We start from the raw sequence: 13511 nt of genomic DNA, 5'->3' as shown, positions 1-13511 counted from the left end.
TTTTTTTTTTTTTTTTTTTTTTTTAAAGAAAGAAAACTTACCAGGAGAACTGTTTTCCATGTTGTCAAGATTAGATTCAGATTCAACTGTCACTGACTTTGAACTTATAGCTTGTTCCATAGCAGGAACACCACTGTTCCCAAACTGCAACTCTAAAAATAAACATAGGGCTCAAAGCTTAATTGCTTGGTCTAGAGATTCTGCAGCATCTATTAACAGAGATTTAAAGCAGAAAATTCTTTGCACTATAACTGAATAAGAATGCAAATACAAAAGGTAAACTGAATGTACAAGTCGCAATTACAGAAAGTGCAAAAATACAGATTTCAAAGTGACTCTAGAGCTTTAGTATTACATAGTATTCCACATATGTGTCTAACTAACAGGGCTCAGAATTATTGCTGGTTTTCCTTAAGCATTTTGAATAATTGAAGGCTGAAGTATATAGTCGGATAATTTATACACAAACAATGCTGTTAGCTATATTAAATGCTGCATTTGAGGCTACACAGGCCGCGTCTACACAAGTGGCAGCAACAATGATGCAACACTACAGCACAGTAATCTTGGACTCCCATGCAGTCAGCGTCATTAAAAAGCCATTAATTGATGCTACTGCGCAGTAACTTGGGTTCCTACAGAGTCATTTAGTACTTGATTATGCAAGTACTAAACAGATGCACAGTCAGCATCTCAGGTAGACGCAGCCTCAGTGCAGGCATTTAATCCCAAGATGTACAGGTTTTACAAAGCTAACTTTTTCAATTTGGTTTTTTTTTTAATACAAACAAACACCTCCTTACGAATCTGAAAAAAAAATTAAATTTACTAATGGCAAAAGGAATTTACTGATCAATTTGCAAGTTTGAGAAAATGTGCACAAATAAACTGGTGTCATAATGGAAATGTAGAGTGAAAATTTCAAATATTCCTTAAAATAATGTAAGGTCTATCAAAGAAACTGGACACAGTTTTTGTCCTGTTTGCAATCTGATTATAACTACTGTTCCAACATGCTTATCCACAATCTAGCACTGTGAGCGTGTGTAAACTAAAAAAAAAAAAAATCCCTGTGAAAATTGGTGCTGAATTAAACACGTTTTCCCCTACACAACAAAAAGCTGACTCTCATACGTTTCTAGATAGAAGAAAACAATCTTGCAGTTAGGTTTATATCCAGAGGCAGTTATTAGTATTTTCAAAACCTGCTTATTTAAATCTATAGAAGTACAAACCATAACATTTGAAAAAAGAAACCAATTATTCTCCCAGAAGCTTATCCAAATCTGCGGCAAGGAAAAGAGTGGTAGTTCACTGCTACTCTCCATGACTATAATGTATCATTTTATCAGTACCTTGCTGATGTTATAGATATACAAAATTTGGAAATGTTTAAACATTGTAAAAACAAGTATTACATATTTTCTAGAAGGGACTTTTGGCAAAATGTTGCTTTTCTTTCACTTGACCTCTGAACAGAACATGAACCTCTATTTGACGTTTTACAACCTGCATTAATACCAGGAACATATTAAGAACACGACTGAAAAATATTAAGATTCCATTTCTCCACTTGGACAGAGTGGAGCTTAGTTGCTGCTGGGATCTACCCTCAGAGAAAGTTGCAGCAGCAGAGTAATTTCTCTCCCTAATTTATGCCCCAGAAAAGATGACTACCATGCACCTGTTTCACTCACAAAATTCTCCCAATATAAAACTGTTTCTTCCCTTTACATTTTTCTACTAGCACAGAGACTAAACTTCTATTTGTTTTAAAAACAATCTTCAACTACCAAAATGACAGTTCCCCCAAATAAGTTATCATCACCCTATTACTTTCCAGCACATCATGGAGAAAAGAAGGCACACCACTGATTTTAAACACAGACAAACATGGTCTCTGAGACTAGAACGGAGCTTAGTATCATTTATTCCTTCCTCTGGAAAATTCTGCCCACTGTTCCAAACAGTAGGGAAGCAGCAAAGATGAGGTTTAATAGCCATCTTTGAGTAATGCATTCAGCACAGTGCTGGAAGTAGAATCAACTTAGCTGCTTATACGGAGATCCCATTTGTGAAATCCAGCCTTTCTTATGAGAAAAACTGAACGAGGCCTCATTCTGCTGAGTCTACTTCTTGTCAACTAAACCCAGTAACTGGAATTGAAAGGGTGCTTGATGCTCAGAATGTTTCTTCTGTGTGCAAGTGAAACAATCCGCTTCTGTTCACAGTATTTTGTCATTGCTGGGGAATGTTGGAGGTTTCACTTATCTTGGTTCAGTGAGCCTTGATTGACTACTTCCATCACTTTCAAGAGTCCCAGCTGAATAGATGTGAGGAAGTGGCAACATGTAGAGGATTCTGCTTATGGCTGAAAGTCAATTACCTCTTTCCTAGAATCTAAAGAGCAATTATCTTATCCTTCCTTTTTTGGTTTCAGCAATTACTTTATTAAGAGCTTCCTCAAACAGGTCGCTCTCTTTCTCTGTCCCGCACCTGGTATACTTTCAAGACACTATAAGATATTAAGGAGTCTGCCCTCAACAGCCTGCTTCTGTAATAGTCATCTCATTATTGCTATAGGTCTAGTTGTGAGCCTCAGGGATTCAACAGCCGAATAAAACAGCAAAAACCTTGCCAAGATACCTTAAGGATCTGAAATCAGTGCCACAAGTCTTTTGAGGTAACATATGAGAAGACATCCATCAGACTAGAGCAGCTTGAGCAACACACATAGAAGGAGAAAAGCTTTAATACTCTATATACTGCCTCAGAATTATAGGGCATTTGTACACATGCTTGTGTAGCGCATACATTTGTATAAATGGTGAAACGTGCATCAGCACTGAGAAAATGGTGGCAGCATGCATTTACATTGAAGGTGTTTTATTTCAAAAGCACACTGCTGCCATCTTCTCAGTGCTAACATGCATTTTGCTGTTTATACAAATGCATGTGATGCAGCACCGGGAACCTCAGTTCACGTGCAGAGCAGACAAATGTATGTGTATAAATGTCCATAGTAAGGAATGCTCCCTGAGGTAAAATACTGCCTTCTAAAGCAATTTGCAGGTCATTCACAAGGTTAGAAATGCCCAAGTTAGCCTGTAGAAGTATGACAAACCAACTTTTACTTTGTGGTTACACAGAATTAATGAAGCATTCTGACAATCCCTTTTATGATTAAGCTTTATTAAGCTCAGGAACCATGTCAAGATGCTTAGGAGTTCTCTGGATAACAAAAGGAAGCATCTCTTCATTACCTAACTATCCTTCTGTGCACAGTAAATGGATACAGGCATTCAAGCCTGAATCCTAAACAAGATGACTATGCAAAAATTTGAAACCATCTAGAAAGCTCCTTTCGTAGAAGTCTTCAGAATCCAAATTAGATGGTATGTAGAAATCCTATCTGAAAATTTCTTGTATAACTATTTGCTTGAAAACACATTTGAGTGAACACAAATATCTTATTTCAGTTATAAAGCAGCTTTAAAAGAAGCTGAAAATGTTTCATCTGGAAACTGCAATAGTCTTTTAGAAGTTGAATTGTACCCAGCTGTCCGAAACTGCCTGTCACTTCTTGAAATCCTGATGGAATAATCAGGACAAGAAGTTAAAATGAAAATCTTTGAGGGAGTCAGCCTGAACAATTTGATTCAAGAGTCCAAGAGGAAAAAAAAATGTTGATTTATCTGGAGAAGTCACCTCTGGTTATCTTCTCTGGATACTGCCCAAATGCCATTTTATTTCCTCTCTGGAGAAGAATATTTCAAGAAGTAGAGAAGGGACTGGTTTAGTAATGTCAGTAGACAGCATTTCAGAAGATATTAAACATATCCTTCTAAAACTCTCTCTAATAGGACTGCTTGGATATAATTATGTTTAGCTGTAAAGACTTTTCTTTTTTTTTAATATAAAGTATTATCATATAATTCCCTGGAGGAGAAGGGGGTAACTACAGAGAAAGTCTGTGTTGATTTAATGGATTTTATTTAGTTTCTGAACTCCTGTGAGATTTTCTTAGCAGAGAAATAGCAGAGATAAAACGACAGAAACAAACATGCAAGGCAAGGCCACTTTATAAAAAAACATAATTTGGGAGTAAACTGATCAACTACTCGCATTAATTAAGCATCCATGCTGCAGCATTTAAAACAAAATGCATGAAATGCGGATGTCCTGCTAAGATGAAATAATAATTGTTTTACTGTGACTAAGACATATGTTGCTGCTGCAAGGTTGAGAGATCCAATTTAAAAAAAACTAACTTGTACTTATTTGTGAACTATTTTCATGCCCTTTCCTTGGAAAAATTATAAACTTTTAACCTGGGTCAATGAAGAATTTTACAGTACTAAACACAACTGAGTCACAATTTAATTTTTAAATCCTTGTTAAAAATCTGCTCCATACAGGAAACCTAAACATTCTATTAACACCTCTTTATGACTAAACTTTGGCAATTCTTTCAAATATCTTGTACACTAACAAAACAGAATGATAAATTTTATCCTATTTAAATTTAATAACAGAGCTGAGCAGATTTGAAATGTATATTTTGCATGCTGTGAATTTAGCCAATAACCAGTCCATAAGGGGATTTCAGTATGCTGTTACTTTCAATTTCACTATTTTTAGGTCTTGCAGTGTGCACTGATGAGATGGCTCATTTCAAGAATTATACTATCCCTTGTGACATATTAGGCACAAAGCCCTCTAGAGTTCACCTGTGAGCAAATGGTCCCATGCATATGTCTATTTAAATTTAAAAGAACACAAAAATGTAACCCTGATGATCTGCCATTTTTTTTTAAAACCCCACATTTACAAAATAAATAAAATAGGGAACTTTTTACACAATTGTGTTGAAAACAGTGTTTAAAGGATTTTTCATAAGACATCTTCAGTGGGATGCTACTGTTAATAGAACCACGTAGACAAGCCTATACTGAGTCAGTATTGATAGAAACTGGCTATAAAACTTATGTTGCCACAGGAACAAAAAATAATTTGAAGCTAATATGGTAATAGAACACTGAACCATTCTCCTAGCTTTGCTAACACAACGCATTCATAATTTATTTCTGAACCTGACAGTCTTGTGTGAAAGGTCACCCTTGCAAATATCATTATGTGCTTATATTCATAAATTTAGTTTTATAATTTAATAAGGTTAAAATTTAAAAATATCAGAAAACTGCAGTGATACTCACACCTGCAGAAGAAATTGCAATAAAAACAGTTATGATGCAACAGATTAAACAATTAATATTTTACATCTTTGTTTACCTTGGAAGATGAAGAAATGTTAAGAGTTACAGCAGAGGATATCCAAATTCTGAGATTTAAATTCCAGATAAAATGCAAAGAAATAAGAAGAGTCTTCAATGTCCTCTATATGCTTTACCTGACACAGCATTAGAGGTTTGGATGGTTTCTCCCTGTAGATCTGAATGAAGACAGCCAGAGGAGGGCAGCAACAGATCAGTGTCATTCAGCATAATCTCTAAAGCACGGGCTGAATTTGACAATTCAGAAGTGTCCGGTTCATTCTGATAAGAACATGGAGACACAGACACCATCGATCCTTCTTTTGAAGTAGACTCCTGGGGGAAAAAAGAAGAAAAGGAAGTTTATTTAGGTTATTGATTTACTTTTCCTTTATACATTAGCATTTCCAAGGAAGTCTTCAAAATTTTAAATTGTTACAAAGTTTGTTAATAAAAAGGAACAGGTACACCAAAATAGCAAATAAGTTTCATATTTTCTTTCCTAGGAAAGACATTGCAACAGAAATGATGATCGCTGTAAAGGATAAATTGCTGTAATATTTTTTTTAAGATTGATCTGTCTACTCCCTAAAGAATGTAGTCTCGTGAACTTGTTTAGGTGTCATGAACAGGTCTACATGGCAGTGTAGGAAAACTGAAAATAAACAATAAAAGAAAACCCTAAACATGTAGAAGAAATTATTTTAAGTAATGAAAATAAAGAAAAGAAATTGTGCCACTTTAAAAACTGTAATCAAATAAGGCTAAATATCTTAGAAAAGATCAGTACTGGTTTTAAATTTAAGAGTTTTGCCTAAAGCCAAATAAGAATGACCAGTTGGTTAACTTACAGACACGTACTCAATCCTTCCCCTGGTCTTGTGCTACATTTTCAAGTAAGAATCAAGAAAGATTATGTTAATTAGCTCAGTTTCATGTATTACTGACACACTCTAATTATTCAAACACACAACATTTTGCACATTATCTTTAATAGTTTATAGTATGGAGTACTGTGCAGCAAATCAAATGCAAACTTACAGAAAAAGCAGGCCAAATAGTTATGATGGTTAAACATTTTAAGTACGTTGGCAAGGAATGTTATTTCTTTTCTTGTTAACAAAGCAATATTCCTAATTTTAATTTTAAAAGCATTAATGTAGATGCAATTAAAACAGAATAGTTTATTTAGCTTTGGCAAATTGTAGCAGTGTAACTTTCCACATCTGGAAAGACTCGCCAGTTGTATGGCAAAAACTTACTGGAAAAAAAAAAAAGGCCACAGCTTCAAATCCTAAAGAGTTTCAGAATGGACTTCAGAAGTGAAAAGCTGCCCCTGTGGCCATGTCCTCACTACAAACATGAACAGTTTCATAACTATTTCAGGAAACACTGTTTTCTTAGATCAGTGGTTTTCAACCTAAGTTCACAGACTATGTCTAAGGGGGTCCATGAAAGACAACTGTGATCAATCAAAAGTATGTGAATACCCACACTTACAATTCAAACCAGCACCTCCGTTCAAAAATTGTTATGGGTCCACAAAAGAAAAAAGGTTGAAAACCACCATCTTATATCATTCCTGAAAGCCTGAATATGGCCAAATAAAGTTTGTAACAACTGTTTATTTGTTTACACTTCTGCTCTATCCACAGCAACTGACACCACTGGTAAAACCATTTTCCGATAAACAATTAGGTAAAGTGTTTCACGATCAAAAAAAACTTATTCCACTGTGCAAACAAAATAAATTTAAGTCCTGAAGAAAGGGCAAAGAAGTCTACCAAGCTGGAGGAGCATAATGGGCAAGTCTGCATGCAAGAAAATTGTAAGATAGGAAAGCAGGAGAAAACAAGGTAAATTCTAAACTGCAGCAGACGATAAAAAAAGAGGAGTGTACAAAGAAGCTTTTCCAAGAAATGGAATAACGTTGACTACAGAGTTCAGGCACATGTTCTTCCACCTGTAGCTTTTTGCAAAAAATACTGTCAAAGTAGGGATTGAGGGATTATTTTTCCTTCTTCTTCAGTGTGCATCCTTCCTGCACTCACTACGCTTACACAACTATGTATTGCAGAATTTTCTTTTGAACTACAGCAAGTTTGCCACATTTCTCCAGGGGAGTATGTGTATGATGTTCTGGCTCTCTCCAATTAACTCTGATTGCTCATGCAGGTCCTGAGCCAGTCAGGGTGGCCTATTATTGTATCAGGTAGTTAGGGAGGGATATACAATATGGAAGGTGTGAACTGACTTCCAATATGGATAAGAATGGCTTCTGGTAACATTTCTGGAAGGGGAGACAGGCAAATTTAAAGATAATTATGATATATAATTCTAAATATTTACAACACACCCTCCAAACAATTTGACTTACGATAAAAAATAATGAAACTACCCCAAGCTCACAAACCCCAAAGGCTTATAATTCGCTATTTTTAACTACTTGTTACTGCTGGGGAAATGATCATTTCCCCACTGCTAACTGAATGACAGAAATTTGCTATTCTTCTCAGTTTATATGAGATAAGGCAATTCAACTGCTTTATTTCTGCAATCTAACCCACTGTGACAGCAATCAAAAAACCAATACTACATACAGAAAAAGTCAATAGTCTGCTTTCTATACACTTTAGTATGATGTCAACCTTCTCTCAACCTTCTCTCCCTTAAAAAAAAGCATAAATACCACAAACATGAAAGACTGTTATGACCTATTTTGAGAACCCTAGTACTGTGTATCAAGGTATTATATACCTTCACTAATTTGTACTTTGCTCCATTGTCCAAATCAGTAGCTATATCCAAGGAGTCTGCAGCTGATACCTGAAGACAGTCTGAGTTTAAAGTGCTTTCTTCCACGATGCTGCTTTGTAATAACCTCTCAATCTCCCTGTTCAGAATGTCCAAATCATCACTCATCACGCAATTCTAAGGAGATATGCCTGAAGGAAGAGGAAAAGTTGACTAAGCACTTCTTGATCAGCTATAATATTGAAGTCTACTATTTTTAGTTATATGCCAATGAGCAAACCCTAGAAAACAAAGTTTAGGTGCCTTAACATGCCCAATTTGAATATTTTGGCTTGTAGCAGACTAACAAAGGTAGCCTGCTGATGGTATGGTTTCATACTTGCTATTGGAGTCCAAGAACCATAGGTACAAAATAATCTTCAATATCTTTTGAGGCACTGATTTGTTGTTGCCAAGGTATTTTAAATACAGCAGTCAGAATTTCTTCTTAGTAAGCAATATTCTGATGTTTGAACATAAGCCATGTTTTTATTTGTTATAATCACTCCATCAAGTGGCAAGACTGCATGCTGCATTTTAAGCAGATGTCACTTGGATATAGTTTTCGATGCTAGTGATCATAGAACACAATAAATGTGCATGCCCACCAACATGCATGTGGAGAAACAAAGACATAACACAATGTACAATCATAAGGCCCACCCCCAACTATTCTTGAATTTTTAACCTACCAGATACGGTAGCCCTTATGCCCAAGAATACTGCTAGCATAAATAAAAAACTCTAATGGTAAGAACATTACAAAAGACTCAGCAACTGTGTATGTGCTTATATTTTAAAGTAATTGCAAGATGTCTTTACATCTCTTTTCCTTATTCCACAGGTGATTGTTTTCATCTTTTCTATGTTTAGGTACTTCTTTTTAAATATTTCTTTTTTGTTTTATATTGAGGAAACCCAATGCTGAAAAAGGAACCTCAGCTTTCAGGTTTGACCACTCATTTGCACCTGAAATATGTACCTGTCATGGGAAACCAAAATAATTTAAACTGTGCCTACAGCTGAGACCTGTAGAGGCCAGTTTCACCACCAGTTTAGCTGAACCTGTGGGAACCCTAGTATAAACAAAGCTTTTGCACTGAAGCGGTTTCCATCGCTATGTTGGTTTAAAAAAAAAAAAAGGTATGTAGATATTTATGAGCAATTATAACCCCACTGGTCTAATTAATGAACACTGATGAAAATCCATGAGATTAAGAGGGGCAACGGAAAAAAAATCTAGGCAAACTTTGAATCAAAATGTTACACTGTAACCACTTCTTTCTTTCTTTTTCTTCCTTTTTTTTTTTTTTTTTTAAAAACAAACCTATGGTTTTAGGATAAACAGCACTGATTACAGTATTTAATTAAAAATAACTTCTGAGACAGCAGAAAAAAACCTTTTAACAATGATTCTTTTTTAACTGTACATTCATCTTGCCAATTAATCTCCTAGCTCCAGCTGGATGCTTACAATCATAGTCCTTTTCCTATTTGGGAATTCAAGGTTTATCATCCTATCACTTCCAGAGATTCATGGATTAGACGCATACAAAAATTGGTGATAAATTTACAGAATTTAATTTTAATGAAAAGTATTTAAGAGCGTTTCCAAAAACTTCTCAATCTTGCTCAGTTCTGATATCACTGACAAAAGAAAAAGTTGACAGAAGCTAGTTACAATCAAAACTTGTTCGAAACACAAACCAGTTTCATAAATACAGGCAAAAATGCATCTCTTCTCAGGGATTCATTTAATCAACACCAGTCCTAAATCATTGCACTGTACACGAGTGGGTTTTTTTCCCCCCCACCTGTTCTTCACCCAATTGTTTACTATGATGCCAACCTTCTCTCCCTAATAATATAATATAAAAAAAAAAAAGCATAAATGCCACAAACAGGTCCCAGGTTATGGAATGGAAGTTGCAACCACCGCCTTTCTGCATTACTTGCAAATGGATTCTGTGGCCTTTAATCTAAACCTCAATTGTATCTCAATATGAAAGGGGAAGTCTGAGACTCACTTCCCTTAACACCCAAAGGAAGGCCCTCTCCCCCAAATGTCCCAATGACAGGTCTTCCTAACTACACTGTAACCTTAAAGGTTAAAAGAGCAGCCTTCACACAGTTTTCAACCTGCCTCAGTTTTGTACTATAACCCATGTCATGCATGGATGGCAGCACATATCTTTAGTCCACCTTCAAAAACAAAATGTTCTTATAAATACAACTAGTTTATTAAACTACTGATATAACACTACACATTAACTATTTTTGGCAAACCTGTCCCCAAGTAGGGTCTAGTTTCCTCAATTAGTGCCTGGTTTCCTTCAGTTGAATACATGGAAACCAGTATTAATAAAAAAAGATATTTTTGCTGATGAAAATAAAAAATAACTGTAATAATATGAACAATCTAAAGCAACCTGAATATAGAACAGTTTCTTTACCCACACAAAAATGGTACCTGGACAGATTATAGAAAAATCTCAAAAGACAATATCAAGAGAATTCCCTTTTTAATTTTTATTTTCTATATAGTCCAGATACTTGAGTTCTCCCAAGCACCCAAGTTAAAAAGCATACCCTAACTGCCACCTGTAACGTGCTCTTGAATACAGCTGTGTTCTAAACTGCAATGCCTGAGAAAGGTGCAAGTCAATGTTTTGGCAACTACTTCACAAATTTCTAGTAGTGTAGTTTCTCTTTCATCTTAACTGGGAGGCATACTACTTTAATGTATTTTGAAAAACAAGAGATAGTACCCTGAAGACATCCAAGCAACAAATTTATGCAGAGCAATTTTCTCCGTTTAATGGGAAGGAAATGTCCTTGTTGCCCTGAGTTCTGGAGTTTCTAAAGCACAAATATATCCAGGTGGAGAAATACAACAATTCCCCTACCCTGAAGGGAACCAAAAAAAGTCTTTAACAGAAACGTATATAATTAAACCCTCATCACTGTCTAATGGGAAAGGTGACAAATCCCTTGAAACTTAAATTCCAAGTAGGAGGCACAAGTTGCTCTACTGGTCTCCAACTGGCAACAGCTTTCAGGAACATGCATATGTGCCTACTGATGAGAACAGAATCAGTCACTCCTTTGAATGCTGCAGCAACCATAAACTGCATTTTTGTATGGCTGGAACTCAAGACCAAGACCATCTGATGCAAAGAAACGCCAGGATTCTGTAACTAGGAGGAAAAGCTTCTGGAAGACCCTCCAGAACTCCATGTATATCCAGAGCTGCCGCCAGACAGCTCCATGCCCTGGGCAACCATGCAATGCCTAGGGCAGCACCAGCAGCCAGTGCCAAGGACAGGGGTGAGATCAGCTGTCATTGCATTTACAGCTATTCTTGCACATCCCCACAGATGCAGTCCTGGGGCTGCTGCCCAGGTCACCCCCCCATCCCCCCAGTTATGCTGTGTATCTATCTACAGTAAATTGCTTCCTTCACTTGAACAACAGCCTGCATTCAATATATGCCCATTCCAAGCCTTTCTGCTAATTGTATCTTCCATGAATAGTAATATTAGTATACTGTTATACAGGTATAGCCATTAACTCTGGCAAGATTAATGCATCTCAACATGCGCTGACACAGGAACCTCCCAGCTTACATCTTTCCTAAGGAAATCCCCAGCTCCTGTAAATTAGGAAGAGCTATCAATTATACTTAAATTTAAAGTATAAATTTAAATTTTAAATATTTAAATTTTTTATTACTTACACCACCCCTCTCCTTGGAAATTCAAATTTAATATTATGCCTGTTGTACACAGTTCATTTAGCCTCTGTATCTCTACCACCAAAACAAAGGAAGCTTTGCAGATAATTCAATCTTCAAATACCTCAACCTTCATTTCATTGACTTAAAAGCATCACAAGTGCATGTATTCAGAACCCCCCTCCATGTAAATATGCTATGCTTTACCCTAATACTCAAACAAAATGCAAAATATAATCACAATAGACTACCCTCTTTAAAGCCACAAGATGACTGAACAAGTTAGTTTCTTGCATCTTTTCCCAAAAGGACCTATTTTCAGAACAATCACTCAAATAACTTAATAAAATACCAATTATAAAAATGTCATACTTCAAAATACAGCAAACAGTCCAAGCATATCTTAGATTAAAACCCTCAAAGTTTCTTTCTGGAAAGAAAATCTGGAATAGAAACACTAATAATACATTAGGGGATGACCTCAAACACTGCAAACAGATATCTGGAGATTCCTGTATCCACAGTATGACAATCTTATGAAATCATTAGTAAAATTTTGCAACTTGGTATTCCAGTACTACACAAATGGAACAAAGCCAATGAAGAATGGCTGCATTTCCAACCTTCCAATGCTAAATTTTGGCTGTCAGATTAAAGCCCAGATCCAACACTGCATTCAATGCACCTGTAAACATGAATAATTCTACTAAAGTCAACTCCTCAACATTTATCATTCTATACACCCTGCAGAGGTAAATACGTGAACTCTGATTAAAACATGTAAACTTCACTAAGGTGTGGTATGTCAAAGCAAGCACAGAAAGGTAGAATTGAGCACATGGAGACAGTGAAGAGAGAGCAAACTAGTAAACCAAGGAGCTATTTCCTAAACCCTTAATGCAGTGCTCTCTCTACCAGTACCAAGCTTAAAGAAAAATACTTTCACCTTAATACCTGCAAACAGCTATTTATATTTATCAACGGATAAAGGGAATATTTTCAGAATAGAACAGTTTTTAGAAATACCTGTAACTTGAGTTTATCCAGAGAGAAAATAAAACCAAACAGAACAAAAATCTTTTAACATGTGCATAATATATGCTTAATGAATCCACCTTCACAATCTATTCACAATATAATTGCCTCAAGATTTTTTCTGCCTGCCTTTGGAGATTGAAAAATATTTTCAAAGTGAGATCAATAAAGACTGCACTTTTTAAAAGAAAGCAGAAATATGAATATAAAACACTGAGTTTTCTTCATGAATTCTGAACAAGTAGGAAGAAAAACATTACATTATTGCTCTGATTGACCAGGTAACTCCTTTGTTGCTGTTAATGAATGATGATATCGCCTCTTGTTCTTTACAAGTTTAGGAACAAAGATCATTAATTACTTCTTGTCCTCAAAATTAATCCCAGCTGTCAAACTTTACATGGCCAAATATTTAAATGGATGTGATGTATGCCTAGATATATGCCTCCGTTTGGAAACAGATCCAGTAAGATGTTTTTACATTTGTTTTCAACGTGTCAACCTGTTATATGCTACTCAAGCTCTCATACCATGACTTTTGTATTTATTTGAGCACCAGCCAGTGCATTAAGCAAAAAAAAATCAACTTTTATCTCTCTGGTTTGTTCTCTTATCAACTCCTCTGTTATGAGAGGGCTTAGTGTCATCTAAGAATCTAGATGCCCTCATAGACTATG

The 13511-nt window shown here is 35.7% G+C and overlaps 1 protein-coding gene across 3 annotated transcripts in view; it reads right to left on the bottom strand.

Annotated features, from left to right (window-relative positions):
* The window catches only part of DIDO1 (death inducer-obliterator 1), an 85242-nt gene extending 77018 nt beyond the window's left edge, over positions 1-8224 (bottom strand). The window contains exons 1-3 of one of the 3 annotated variants that reach the window (XM_019510130.1): positions 8031-8224; positions 5411-5609; positions 42-152 (exon numbers count right to left, since the gene is read on the bottom strand). In XM_019510130.1, the coding sequence (XP_019365675.1) occupies positions 42-152; positions 5411-5609; positions 8031-8195 (475 nt within the window). In that variant the 5' untranslated portion in view covers positions 8196-8224. Of the gene's footprint in view, positions 1-41; positions 153-5292; positions 5610-8030 lie in introns of those variants that run through there. The other 2 variants (XM_019510131.1, XM_019510132.1) reach the window with 2 other exon arrangements.
* Positions 8225-13511: the final 5287 nt, after the last annotated feature.

The sequence above is a fragment of the Gavialis gangeticus genome, unplaced genomic scaffold (genome assembly GCF_001723915.1).
Source record: "Gavialis gangeticus isolate Ggan-Ray unplaced genomic scaffold, GavGan_comp1, whole genome shotgun sequence".
NCBI lineage: Eukaryota > Metazoa > Chordata > Crocodylia > Gavialidae > Gavialis > Gavialis gangeticus.
This window is presented reverse-complemented; position numbering and strand designations above follow the sequence as displayed.